This window comes from Mobula birostris, chromosome 10 (genome assembly GCF_030028105.1).
Source record: "Mobula birostris isolate sMobBir1 chromosome 10, sMobBir1.hap1, whole genome shotgun sequence".
In the NCBI taxonomy this organism is placed as follows: domain Eukaryota; kingdom Metazoa; phylum Chordata; class Chondrichthyes; order Myliobatiformes; family Myliobatidae; genus Mobula; species Mobula birostris.
Window position 1 is genome coordinate 119,696,047 of NC_092379.1, and position 14,945 is coordinate 119,710,991.

The 14,945-nt window shown below is 42.9% G+C and overlaps 1 protein-coding gene across 1 annotated transcript in view; it reads left to right on the top strand.

Moving 5' to 3' along the window:
- LOC140204285 (short transient receptor potential channel 5-like) overlaps positions 1-14,945 on the top strand; it is a 137,410-nt gene that overhangs the window by 51,394 nt on the left and 71,071 nt on the right. The window contains exons 3-5 of the mRNA XM_072270874.1: positions 1,567-2,088; positions 9,074-9,410; positions 11,424-11,563. Coding sequence (XP_072126975.1) covers positions 1,567-2,088; positions 9,074-9,410; positions 11,424-11,563 — 999 coding nt within the window. The remainder of the gene's footprint in view (positions 1-1,566; positions 2,089-9,073; positions 9,411-11,423; positions 11,564-14,945) is intronic.

Here is a 14,945-nt window from a genome sequence, read left to right on the forward strand (position 1 = left end):
ACATTACCTAAACCTGCACACAGTACTCAATGCTTCTTTTGATTAATTCCTTTTTTGGAATCTGGCTGTCACTTGCAAGAGTAATTTATTGCTCTTGGGCGAGTGATGGTGACCATTCTTACCATAAATCCAGTGATCTTCTCCTCTGAGATCTAACTATATGCAATTATTGGATCAGGGCAATTGCACAAAATTATGACCTTAGATTGATACTTACAGGTAGAAATTTGTCTTCAATGTATGTGCTAATTGTGTGACACATATGTAAGGCAGTCTGCATCTAAACTTTTGATTCCAGTAAAGTCAATAAAATGAAATTTTGGAAACAGAAAATCTACAAATGATGCTGCATCACTCATTTTGCAAAGAGTACTGTGAAAAAATTTATAACCCCTCCTCAGTGAGATAATTTTGACATTGGGAGAGTTGATTTTAATCATTTTCAGTTGGACTATTTTTAATCATTTTAAAGGGAATTATTGTTGCAAACACAGCAAAAACAAAACAATTATCTTGATATAAAATAAGGATTTGATTTGTCTTGGTATTAAGAATGAGTTATTTCAATGAAATTGTTTTTGAAAAAAGCAACCCTTTGACCTTAATTTTCAGTGATGTCATTAAAGGAGTATTATTGGTTCCAAAATGGGTTCCTAGTTTGATCCTGGTAATGGAGCTGGTTCCATTTTAAATGTTTGTTATTGTCACATGTACTGAGGTACGGCAAAAAAAATTGTTTTGCATGCCATCCATAAAGATCACTTCACCCAGGTCAGGACATTGAGGTAGTAGAAGGGAAAAGCAATAACAGAATGCAGAACCTCATGTTAGTTACAGAGAAAATACAATGTAGACAGACAATAAGACATAAGGCCATGATGAGATAGATTGTGAATTCAGGAATCCATCTGGTTGTACAAGAGGCCAGGTCAATAGTTTTATAATATAGGGATAGAAACTACCTTTGAGTCTGGTAATACAAACTTTCAGGCTTTTGTATGGTCTACCCAATGCGAGGAGAGAGAAGAGGGAATGTGCAGGGTGGGTGGGATCTTTGATTATGTTGACTGATTTACCAGGGTAGCATGTATAGAGAGAGGCCATGGAGATGAAGCTGTTTGTGATGTGCTCACGATTCTGCGTTTTCTTGATGCTGTCTCCAGGTGTGTCCACTACCCAACTATTTTTATATAATGGTCCTCATTTAGTATGAAAATTGAGATTTTATAGTACATATTGGACCATGGTTGGTATTTTAGAAACAAACTGGCCATCTGAAAGGGAGATACCTACAAAAAAGTTCAGTTATTATTATTGTGGGCCCTGGAGACAGAGGAATTGGCCTTTGGGCCTCCAACAATAACCTGGACGACAAAGGTACTACAACCACCTTTTCTAAATGATTGAGACTACTTCAAAACAAGAACTGCTGACTGACCTGTGTACTCCATGATCCAGTATCTCAAAATTGCATTTCTACTGTTTTCAGTCTATAGCATTTCTAAGTTTTTTTTGCTTTGATATTTCAAGATAATTATTGATTAATATTTTTTCTTAACTTGACAGGTTCCTCCTTTACTGATGGATGCCCAGTTCTCAGAGTTCACTCCAGATATTACACCCATAATGCTTGCTGCACACACCAATAATTATGAAATAATAAAACTTTTGGTGCATGGGGGGGTCTCCATTCCTCGGCCCCACCAAGTGAGATGCAACTGTGTGGAGTGTGTGTCCAGCACTGAAGTTGACAGCCTTCGTCACTCAAGGTCACGTCTGAACGTCTATCGTGCTCTCGCCAGCCCTTCGTTGATAGCCTTGTCAAGTGAAGACCCAATCCTCACAGCCTTTCAGTTGGGTTGGGAGCTGAAGGAACTCAGCAAGGTTGAGAATGAGTTCAAGGCTGAATACGAGGAACTGTCGCAGCAGTGCAAGCTATTTGCCAAGGACCTTCTGGATCAAGCACGCAGTTCCAGAGAGCTCGAGATTATCTTGAACCACAGAGATGACCAGAGTGATGAACTAGACCCTCAGAAATGTCATGATCTAGCCAAGCTCAAGGTAGCCATCAAGTACCATCAGAAAGAGGTAGGACTTGGACATTAAGCTCTTGTTACAAGTAACCTTCGGTGTAGCTTGCAACTCCATCTAGGCAGGCAAATGTTATCCTGTGGGCTCAGTGTGTGTGTGTGCTTGTATGTTATTGTGTATGAGTGTGGGTCTGTGTAAGAATGTGTGTGTGTGTGTAGTTTGTGTATATGTGTATGTGAGAGTGTACTGTAGGTGAGCTAGTGAGTGTGTGTGTGTGTGTGTGTGTGTGAGGGAGAGTGCGCTGTATGTGAGCTAGTGGGTATGTGCGTGTGTGTGTGTGAGGGAGAGTGCGCTGTATGTGAGCTAGTGAGTATGAGTGTATGTGTGTGTGAGGGAGAGTGCGCTGTATGTGAGCTAGTGGGTATGTGCGTGTGTGTGTGTGAGGGAGAGTGCGCTGTATGTGAGCTAGTGGGTATGTGCGTGTGTGTGTGTGAGGGAGAGTGCGCTGTATGTGAGCTAGTGGGTATGAGTGTGTGTGTGTGTGAGGGAGAGTGCGCTGTATGTGAGCTAGTGGGTATGAGTGTGTGTGTGAGGGAGAGTGCGCTGTATGTGAGCTAGTGGGTATGAGTGTGTGTGTGTGAGGGAGAGTGCGCTGTATGTGAGCTAGTGAGTATGTGTGTGTGTGTGAGGGAGAGTGCGCTGTATGTGAGCTAGTGAGTATGAGTGTGTGTGTGTGTGAGGGAGAGTGCGCTGTATGTGAGCTAGTGGGTATGTGTGTGTGTGTGTGAGGGAGAGTGCGCTGTATGTGAACTAGTGAGTATGAGTGTGTGTGTGTGTGTGAGGGAGAGTACGCTGTATGTGAGCTAGTGGGTATGAGTGTGTGTGTGAGGGAGAGTGCGCTGTATGTGAGCTAGTGGGTATGTGTGTGTGTGTGTGTGTGTGAGGGAGAGTGCGCTGTATGTGAGCAAGTGGGTATGAGTGTGTGTGTGTGTGAGGGAGAGTGCGCTGTATGTGAGCTAGTGGGTATGAGTGTGTGTGTGTGTGAGGGAGAGTGCGCTGTATGTGAGCTAGTGGGTATGAGTGTGTGTGTGTGAGGGAGAGTGCGCTGTATGTAAGCTAGTGGGTATGAGTGTGTGTGTGTGTGTGTGAGGGAGAGTGCGCTGTATGTGAGCAAGTGGGTATGAGTGTGTGTGTGTGTGAGGGAGAGTGTGCTGTATGTGAGCTAGTGGGTATGAGTGTGTGTGTGTGTGTGTGAGGGAGAGTGCGCTGTATGTGAGCTAGTGGGTATGAGTGTGTGTGTGAGGGAGAGTGCGCTGTAGGTGAGCTAGTGGGTATGAGTGAGTGTGTGTGTGTGAGGGAGAGTGCGCTGTATGCGAGCTAGTGAGTGTGAGTGTGTGTGAGGGAGAGTGCGCTGTAGGTGAGCTAGTGGGTATGAGTGAGTGTGTGTGTGTGTGTGTGAGGGAGAGTGCGCTGTATGCGAGCTAGTGAGTGTGTGTGTGTGTGAGGGAGAGTGCGCTGTAGGTGAGCTAGTGGGTATGAGAGTGTGTGTGTGAGGGAGAGTGCGCTGTATGTGAGCTAGTGGGTATGAGAGTGTGTGTGTGTGAGGGAGAGTGCGCTGTATGTGAGCTAGTGGGTATGAGTGTGTGTGTGTGTGTGTGTGTGTGAGGGAGAGTGCGCTGTATGTGAGCTAGTGGGTATGAGCGTGTGTGTGTGTGAGGGAGAGTGCGCTGTATGTGAGCAAGTGGGTATGAGTGTGTGTGTGTGTGTGTGTGAGGGAGAGTGCGCTGTATGTGAGCTAGTGGGTATGAGTGTGTGTGTGTGTGTGAGAGGGAGAGGGCGCTGTATGTGAGCTAGTGGGTATGAGTGTGTGTGTGTGTGTGTGTGAGGGAGAGTGCGCTGTATGCGAGCTAGTGAGTGTGAGTGTGTGAGGGAGAGTGCGCTGTAGGTGAGCTAGTGGGTATGAGAGTGTGTGTGTGAGGGAGAGTGCGCTGTATGTGAGCTAGTGGGTATGAGAGTGTGTGTGTGTGAGGGAGAGTGCGCTGTATGTGAGCTAGTGGGTATGAGAGTGTGTGTGTGTGAGGGAGAGTGCGCTGTATGTGAGCTAGTGGGTATGAGTGTGTGTGTGCGTTTAGGCATTTGCAGGTGACAGATAAATCTTACATTAAGGGCCTCAAGCATGATGGGGTAAAATGGTGGTGAGTTTCCTTTCCTCTGCCCCCATCACCTGGCAGAAAATGGCTCAGTTTGTGTCCATATCTTTAAGCAATAGTGTTACAGAAATTTTCCTTAAGCTTTTGTCCTTCAATATCTATTTATAGGAAATAATTCCTGTTCGGTAAAGGGGCAGAGAATTTCTAAACTGAATGTGAGGTGATGCGTGAAACTCACTGTTCCATTTAACCTAATGCAGTTATGTTTAAAATGCAAACTAATTAATCTCTGATAGTGTAACACACTCTAGTTTAAGATCAATTGTAATCCTTGGTTGAAGTGGTTTGGAGGGTGGAGGCAAAATGAATCAGAAAGCATGGATCAGGCTCCATTCTAAAGTCAAAAGCAATGCTGAAGATCTGTGCCTTGCCTGAAACCAGGACAATTAAACACAAGAAAGGGGAATAGAAGCATTGTCCAGATCTTTTTCCTGGTGGATCTGCATGTGGAAGACCAGGCTCATGTGGGTATAAAGCTGCAAAGGGATATAAATCAAAATCTTAAATGGCTGTAACTCCATTGTCAATTGCAAATGAGTGAGCATGGAATAGAATGGAATTTCTGCATATTTGTAAGTGTTGATTGGCCAATATACCTGCAGTATTGCTGTTGCTTCCTTACAAAATAGCCTAATTTTTTTTACTATTGTGTGAGGAAGGTGTGATACTTCCAGACCTAAAGATACCTTGGCTCCTTCTCGAGAAATCTCCCCTTGGATTCCCTCCTCTTTTGCAACTTGGTGTCTGCAGCTGATTTGTGGTCTGAAAGCAGAGCACTGGCTGCATTTAACTGACGCCCAAAGTCAACCTTGGCTGAGCATTGCAGACACTCCATTGGTTTCATGCAACCAAGAAGAGGTACCAGAGGAAGTGGTTGAGGACAGATACAATAACAACATTTAAAAGACATGTATGGGGATAGGAAAGGTTATCTGGATGTGGGCCAAATCCATGCAATTGGGAGTATTTCAGATGAACTTCTTGGTGGGCATGGATGAGTTGAGCCAAAAGGCCTGCTTTCATGCAGTGTTACTCTGTAACTCTCCATGTCTCAAAGTATTGATGGGCAAGAATGCTAATCTACTAAAAAGATGTTTCAGGTAAAAGCTAAGTACTTGCCACAAGGCAACCAACATCAGAGCTCCCTGCATGAGGAAAGAGTTAGAGAAGTTGATGAAACTAAAGCAAAATGTTGGAAATATTGGAAAGTCCTGCTGGAGGGTCTCAGCTCGAAATGTGGACCATTTACTTAATTATCTATCGAGATACAGTAGGGAATAGGTCCTTCCTGCCCTTTGAGCCACACTGCTCAGCAATACCCTGATTTAATTCTAGCCTAATCGCAGGACAGTTTCCAGCCAGTATGTCATTGGACCGTGAGAGGGTATCAGAGCAGCTGGAGGAAACCCACACGGTCATGGGGAGATCGTACAAACTCCTTACAGGCAGTGGCAGGAATTGAATCCAGGTCACCTGTATTGAAAATCATTGTGCTAACCACCATGCTACTGTGCTGACCAATTTCCCTCCATAGATGCTACCTGACCTGCTGAGTTCCTTCAGCTTTTTTGTGTGTTACTCTGGAAAGTTGACGATGCTGGAATCTGGAACGAAATATATGTATATAAAAAAACTGGAAGAACTTAGTGGGCATCTGTGGTGGCTAATGCATTATTCTTTGGGTTATGACCCTGTATCAGGACTGAGAGGGTAGAGGGAGGATATCCAGTGTATAGAAATGAGAGGCAGGGGGGAGACAGAGGTTGTAATGATAGGTGGACCCAGATTGAGTTGTAATGGAGAAGGTTGTATATTGTGAATTATTCATATTAATATAATATTCAGGTGAAAATTGACAATGAGGAGGAAATAGAAGTAAAAAAAAAAGTCATCAGCTGAAAGTGAGATACCTACAATGGCAGTGTAACTTGCAGGAGTCTTCCAGCTCCCCCTAGTTACTGGAAAGCATGGAAAAATGACCATGTTGAAAAGAAACACAAGGAGATGCCAAGCAACTTCAGTCAGGCAGTGTAATCTTGATTCTGGGGAAATAATAATGGCAAAAAAAAAAATTGTTAAGAAGAGCCAGCACGAGAGATTAAAGTATTTAGGAAGTCGATTGAACAGTATTCTGGTGAGGAAGTGTCCAATACAAGTAAATTAAATGGGCAAACTTGCCGATATGATCACACTATAGGAAATTTATATTACTTTCACCCCAGTATGATATGGATTTGGTAAAGGTAAATCCTGTTTGACAACCTGATTTAATAAGGTAAGAACAGCTTGGTGATGTTATGGTTACCACAGGTTCAGTTCCCCTTATCCAAAAACCTCCAAAATGCATTTTTTTGAGTGCTAACATGACATCACAAATGGGAAATTCTACAAAGTGCTGGGAAGGTTCCCAGGCAATGCACAGGTCTCTGCACACCACAGACAGTTCTGAGAAGAGACCTCGCGTATGTAATGAACAGAAGTTGATGAAAAATAGAAAAACCCTGCATAAAGTGAGAAATGAAGATCTCAATTGTGTATTGAAAGAATGGATTCATCAGTGTCGGAGTGAACATATGCCGCTTAACAGTATGCTGATCATGAAACAAGTGAAGACGAACTGAAAATCAAAGGTAATTGTGAAAATTTATCAGAGTGATTAGAGAAATTGAAGAAAAGGCATGGCATTAAGTTTTTAAATATTTGTGGTGATAAAGCATCTGCTGATCGTGGAGTAGCAGAGAAATTCTTTGAGTCTGCCAAGATCATTACTGATGAAAATCTAACACCAGGACAAGTCAACAATGCTGATTGTTATTATACTTTAACATAAAACCTAAAAAAAAGTAAAATACAAGTACAGTGTACTGTCACAAACATGAGAAAGTCTGCTAGAAATCCAAAGCAAGACACACAAAATGCTGGAGGAACTCAACAAATCAGGCAGCATATATGGAAACGGATAAACAGTCGACATTTTGGGCTGAGACATAGTCAAAACATGGAGACTGAAAGCCTGCCGTTGTTTGTTGTTGTTTAACAGCTGATTCAGGTATTTTCCCGATGCTGCTGTGTTGCTTTTGTTACCCTGCACACAGTATATTTTTGGTATACTTATGATGTGTAATAATTTTTACTGTTAAGCACATATGTGTGATGAACAAATTAAGACAAAGACTGTTTGCCAGTCGTATACATTCAGAGTTGGAAATGATGGTGATCCCAAACTATCTCATTATATATTCCGAAATCCTAAAAAATCTGAAATCTGAAGCACTTGTGGCCCCAAGCATTTTAGATAAGGGATATTCAACTCATACAGCTCTAACAACCTGGGTTCAATTCCACTGCTGCTTGTAAGGTGTTTATACGTCTTCACCGTGACTGCGTGATTTGCTCAGGGTGCTCCAGTTTCCTCCTACAACCCATAGGCGTACAAGTTAGTAGGCTAATTGGTCACATGGATGTAATTGGGTGGTGTGGGATCATGGGCTGGAAGGAACTGTTGCCACACTAACTCTAAGAAGACTAACTAAAGAGAGAAGATTAATAAAGGGAATGCAGATAATATTGTTTATGTGATTTTCAGGAGGTAATTGATGCAGTTCCATTTAAAAGTTAGCAAAATTAAGCTGCATAGAATTAAAGGACCAGTGGGCAAGAAAGTGGTTCAAAGATGGGGAGCAAAGAGTAGTGATAAATGGTAGTTTTTACATTCTAGGAAGATATCCAGATGCGTTCTCCAGGGCTACTGCCTCTTTAGGCATATTGATCACCCAGACAGTGATGTGCAACGTGAAATTTCCAAATATGCAGGTGACACAAGGGTTGTAGCTATGATAAGGTACAATAATGGGCTATAAAGGGATATTTCTCCAGTAGCAAAATAGGCAGAAGAAACTTAATGCAAAGAAGAGTGAAGTGCTATGTTTTGGCAGAGAAAAAAGTCAAGACAGAGAGCATAGATTAAACAGCAATTTAAATGTTTCGTGGAAACACAGGGACCTGAGTATCAGTGTTGAAAATGTCAAGATATTTTAAAGGATTGAAAATTTTAAAAAAATGGAATGCTAACCTTCATAAACAGAGGCGTAGGGTTCAAATGCAGAGCAGTTATGTTGATCTACTGTATATTAAAAACAAATAGATTAAGTCACAACTGGAGTGTTGTGTCCAATTCTGGTCATCATATTTTAAGAAATGCATGATGATATTGTAAATCTTCCAGAAAAGGCTTACTTTGGTTGCAATCTGGTGGTGTTTTAGCGTAAGCTGTTGGAGGTAACAAAAACATGGATAGTGATGCCAAGACCTGCGCAAGGCAATAAAATCTCTCACTTTGCATATAAAATGGTGGAATCTCTGTAACTTTTATCAGCATGGTGCATCCAGATTGAAGCCATGTAAACGTTGGAGCTGAATTATGAGCACACGTGATGAGACTCCTTGTTTGCTAAAAGCTGGGTTTAGTTACTGCATTGCATTGTTAAGTATGCAGGATGTTAGAATCTGGCATAGTCTAGCTATTAAAATAAACTGCATCGGGATCAGTTATTGGGGAGGGGGTAAGTTAGATCTTCAAGCTGCAGAGTGCCGCAACGTTTAAATGACATGACTTGTGGTGACACAGCCAGTATTTCTGCAACCGCAAATGACTTCAGTGTTTGCCAAATCCCTTAGCCTGGTGGCACGGCAACCAGTCTACACTAGTTACCTTTATCTGTGCACAATCTGGTTCTTTGGACAGAGAGAAAAAGGAGAAACATCCTATGGGGGGCCTTCGACCTCAGCACTGTGCTTTAAATGGGCTCTCATCATTTTTATTTCCTTCACAGTTTGTCGCTCAGCCTAACTGCCAGCAGCTCCTGGCTACGCTGTGGTATGACGGGTTCCCTGGCTGGCGTCGCCGACACTGGGCAGTGAAGCTTCTAACCTGCATTACCATTGGGTTTCTGTTCCCGATACTATCTGTGGTGTACTTGGTGGCACCAAAGAGCAGACTGGGACTGTTCATTAAGAACCCTTTTATCAAATTTATTTGCCACACTGGATCCTACCTGACCTTCCTTTTCCTGCTGCTGCTGGCGTCTCAGCACATCGTCAAGACGGATCTTCACATGCAGGGGCCACCGCCAACCATTGTGGAGTGGATGATATTACCATGGGTTTTAGGTAAACCTCTCTTCATACGCTGTCCTCTTATTCAGCATCAACTTACATTAGTTCATACCATGTGGTGAGATATCAGGAAAGTGGATTTTGGCCATTGGTAATGAAGCTAGATCTGGAGACCAGATGAAAGGAAAAATCGTGAATTTGGCTACAATCAAATGTGAAACTGTTTTAGGCACAGAAATAAATACTAAAATGGCAGATGTTTGGATAGGACCACTGAATTCGGCACAGGTCCCATCTCACATCAGTCAGGGTATTGATTATAGGATTTGGGACATTATGTTGCAGTTGTACAAGACATTGATGAAGCTGCACTTGGAGTACTATCACATTTTGTCACCCTATTATTGAAAAGACCTGTTTAAACTGGAAAGAGTGCGGAGAAGATTTACAAGGCTATTGGCAGGACCAAAACGCCTGAGTTATAGGAAGAAGTTGGCCAGGCTAGGGCTTTAGAAAGACTTGGATAGGTACATGGAGGATCTCAGTGGGAAATGGGCTGAACACAGGAAATTGGGACTGGTTGGATGGGCAGTGTGGTCAGCACAGATCAGATGGGCCAAAGGACCTGTACCTCTACTGTATTGCTCTCTCTCTGCTATGCCACAATTAGGGAAGGATATTTACCTTCAAAGGCACACTCCCATTACACATTATGGCTGTCAGAGATGAGGCATGGACTGTGAGGGAGGAGGAGGAGGACAGCCACACAAAGAAACATGAATAACTTGATGAGATTGATGTTTGAAAAACATAATGAGATTAATGCCAAGAGGGTGTCTGTGCGCTATCCAGAGTCGTAGAGTCATAGAAAAGTACAGACGGAAGCAGGCCCCTCAGCCCATCTAGTTCAGCTCACACAGGCCATAACACTCACCAGGCCCATCAAAAAGAAGGTGGTGGCTATGGTAGTCTCATCAGGGGAAGAGAATTCCCACTCAACTTAGTGACAGTGAAAGAAATTTCATTCCTCCTCATGGTGAGTCAGGGTGATCTCTTTACATCTGCAGTTGGAGATCTGCACAGGAAAATGGAGTTTATGCGGGAGTCCGAGCTCCCTCAGCAAGTTGGCTTGAAGAAGTAGAAGAATGCTGTGGCAAGCCATTACTGTAACTGATGTACATTCCTTTGCAGGATAGAATTAATGCAGGCAGATCTTGAAAGCAGGGAATGGAGGATTATTAATGGTCTGGCTGAGCTGCCTGACCATTCCTGCTCAACTTTGGCAGGAATGATTGGAGTGTGGAACGGGTCACTTGGCTTGCGCTGAGAATCACAATTCTGCAGATTCTCAAGGGATCTCTTCCAAAGAGTTGGTGAAGCTCCATACTGATGAAGCTTACCTTTTCTGGTCATTAGAGAAACGAGGCTCTAAATAATGAGCTGGAAAATACCCTGAAGCATACAGTATATAAGATAGGCAGTTAGAATCTTTTCTCAGAGAAATGTTAGGTACTTCAGGATATGAATTAAGGTGAGAAGGGAGACATGCAAGGCTAGTTTTCATTTACCCCGAGAGTGAAAGGTGCCTGGAATGTATTGCCAAGGATGGTGGTGGAAGCAGATATAATAATGTGATTTATGAGCTTTTAGAGAGGGACAGGGATATATGGGGAACAGTGAAATATGGGTCAGGAGAGATTATCTTAATTAGGCATTATGTTCTGCATAGACATTATGGGGCAAAGGGCCTGTTCCTTTGTTGTCCTATTCTGTGATCTATGTTCTTTCTCCTGTTCCATTCGAATAATACCAATCCCATTATTGTCACAGTTACACTTAAAATATATTATTGTTATACATGTGAATGTCCATGTGAAAGCCTACAAAGAATAATAATGCATCAGAAAATATTTTAAGAAGGTCGAGGAAGGAGAAAAACTGAGAACATTTTAAGATGATGAGTAAATACTGATCTTACATTTACTAAAAATAAAAACAACATAGAAAACCAGATCAAATGAAGAATTTCAGAAATACAGATAAATAAAACAAATACTTTTTTTTTAGGTTTTATATGGGCTGAAATCAAGGAAATGTGGGATGGTGGTTTTAATGAATATGTGCACGACTGGTGGAACCTGATGGACTTTGCTATGAACTCTTTGTATCTGGCCACCATCTCACTGAAGATCGTTGCCTATGTGAAGGTGAGTAGTCAGCATACTGTACACTTCAACACAGGAATCCCAGTAAGCACCATTAATGATAGCAGGATACACCTTTGGTAGTGATTGCGATGGAAGCAATTTGTGAAATCGGTGTATCACCCAGAAAGTGTTGCACAGCATTTGAACATGATGGTTAACTGTGAGCTGCACCAATAAGGTCAACCCTCCCATGTAAATTTTCCTTTAAAGAATATCCATTTGAGGGATGAATGGAGGTACTCCAGGGAATGATTGTTCTTGTATACAGGGGAATTGTTGATCAGAGTCCATGGTTGTTTGAGGGGTCAATTGTTGTACGTGTAAGCAGGCCAAAGCTAATTGAACTTGGAGAAAAATACCTATTGTCATTTACCCTCTTCCCTGGGGAAATTCCATGGGTACATATTATATTGGATCAATTTCAGGGAGGCAAACCCAGGTTCTAAAAAGGGTAACACGAGGAAATCTGCAGATGCTGGAATTTCAAGCACCACACATAAAAGTTGCTGGTGAACGCAGCAGGCCAGGCAGCATCTCTAGGAAGAGGTACAGTCGACGTTTCGGGCCAAGACCCTTCTTCAGGACTAACTGAAAGAAGAAATAGTAAGAGATTTGAAAGTGGGAGGGGGAGGGGGAGATCCGAAATGATAGGAGAAGACAGGAGGGGGAGGGATGGAGCCAAGAGCTGGACAGGTGATTGGCGAAAGGGATGTGAGAGGATCATGGGACAGGAGGCCTAGGGAGAAAGAAAGGGGGAGGGGGGGAAAGCCCAGAGGATGGGCAAGGGGTATAGTGAGGGGGACAGAGGGAGAAAAAGGAGAGAGAGAAAAAGAATGGGTGTATATAAATAAATAACGGATGGGGTACGAGGGGGAGGTGGGGCATTAGCGGAAGTTTGAGAAGTCAATGTTCATGCCATCAGGTTGGAGGCTACCCAGACGCCCCGTCCGTTATTTATTTATATACACCCATTCTTTTTCTCTCTCTCCTTTTCTCCCTCTGTCCCCCTCACTATACCCCTTCCCATCCTCTGGGCTTTCCCCCCCTCCCCCTTTCTTTCTCCCTAGGCCTCCTGTCCCATGATCCTCTCACATTCCTTTCGCCAATCAACTGTCCAGCTCTTGGCTCCATCCCTCCCCCTCCTGTCTTCTCCTATCATTTCGGATCTCCCCCTCCCCCTCCCACTTTCAAATCTCTTACTAGCTCTTCTTTCAGTTAGTCCTGCCGAAGAGTCTCGGTCCGAAACGTCGACTGTACCTCTTCCTAGAGATGCTGCCTGTTCTGCTGCGCAACTTTTATGTGTGTTAATTGTAAAAAGGCTTTCTTTTTTCACATATTGTTGGTTTCTTTAATACATAGGGCATAGTTTTCCGTAATATCCTTGTTTTACTGCTCTCTGACCAAGGTCATGGGGAATAGGGGTAAATTGTGGGTTTGGGGAATATCCACTTCCTGCCCTATAGCTACTTCAAATGGATTATCAAGTCAGATTCCTCATTTATCACTTTTATCAAATTGTTTTCTCCCCCCTAGTAAGACCAAACCTTACTAAACACAAGTTCTGGATAGAGCAGATTTCTTTGTATCTTGAGCTACATGTTAGGAAATTCAGGAGGACAAATCACTGTTGAATCACCCACGTATCTCAGGGTAGTATATGGTGAATTATATGTACTTTGATAATAAATATACCATGAATTTTCATCATCTATAATACGTACGGGCAGTTCATTCAAGTTATTGCTGATTGATACACTTTTAAATTTGGTTTTGTTTAGGAACATTGAAATATTTTAAATGGAATATTATTTACATACTTAAGTTTTGTTTTTTTTTCCTTCTGATCTATTCTTCCCTCTCTGAGTTGTTGTGGGCAATGCATCAATTAGTTTCTTGAACTCTGCTATTGGGATAGCTCAGCAGAATGTGCCTCCAGGTTCCACTATATCTCAAGCCATCCCAGGTTGCTTCATCCACAATTAGTGTCAGAAAATGAAAGGAGGAAGATCACTTGAATCAAAAGTCCCAGTGTGATACTCCTAATTAGACATAGATTTTTGTATAAAAAAGCCTACACAGTTACCGGAGAACCTACTTAAGCAGGTTTTGCTCTGGTAGGGCATAAAACTTTAAAAGCCAGTTGAAAATATATACATTCTGCTGATACATAATCAGCCAGATATATTGCTGAGCAGAAGCTTTTACGCCAAGTAAGACTGGGGGGGTGGGGGATCAAAAGCAGTGCATACATGTTCAGGCAATGTCAAACAAATTTCAAACACATCAGTGAACAATTTTATTACTCTAAATTATGGATGAAGTCTGCAAAAAGAACTATGATTTTCCTTTCTCAGGTCATCAAATCTTTACCACAAAAAATTCAATAGATTTAAATTTTAATAACAGACTCCAAATAACTTTTGGTCCAGATGGCACCTGTGTACAATGCTCCCATGGTTGACATCTTCTGGAGAGACCACAAAACCACTTATTTCTCTTCTTTTATGTCTTTTACTTTTTTTTTGTCTTGAGTGAGATTCTGGAACTGTTGGAGGCCGTGATTTTCAGTTTGTACATTGTTTGGGTCTTTCGACACTCTGCAGTGTCTGTGAGGATTCTGGGAGGCAGAGGCAGCATGCGTGGACCTCATGGTGAGAAGGTTGTGGAACGGACTGCGAGGCTAATGTTCAACTCCATTTCACCAATTAAAGCTTCCATTGTTCACCGATTAAAGCGATGAACGAGATTGAAACATCAAATCGAATGCGAAGGGTGAGCGCCAATCGCCTGCCTTTTGATGGCAGGTGGAATCACTCTGTTACTGGAGAGGGAAGTCTGCCTTTTGATCGCAGGTGGGATCGCTCAGCTATCGGAGAGGGGAGTCTGCCTCTTGATCGCTGGTGGGATCATTCTGCCACTGGAGAGGGGAGACTGCCTTTTGATCGCTGGTGGGATCGCTCTGCTATTGGAGAGGGGAGAATGCCTCTTGATCGCTGGTGGGATCACTCTGCTATTGGAGAGGGGAGTCTGCCTCTTGATCACTGGTGGGATCGCTCTGCTATTGGAGAGGGGAGTCTGCCTCTTGATTGCTGGTGGGATCACTCTGCTATCGGAGAGGGGAGTCTGCCTTTTGATTGCTGGTGGAATCGCTCTGCTATCGGAGTGGGGAGACTGCCTTTTGATCGCTGGTGGGAATGCTCTGCCACTGGAGAGGGGAGACTGCCTTTTGATCGCAGGTAGGATCGCTCTGCTGCCACAGAGGGGTGAGACTACAAATGTGCTAGGAGAATGTTACCCAGGTTTTCTCTGTTTTGGATACTGACTTGGACTATGGACATTTTTCCAGTCTTGTAGTTTTTTTATATTCTGTGTTTCTCACCCG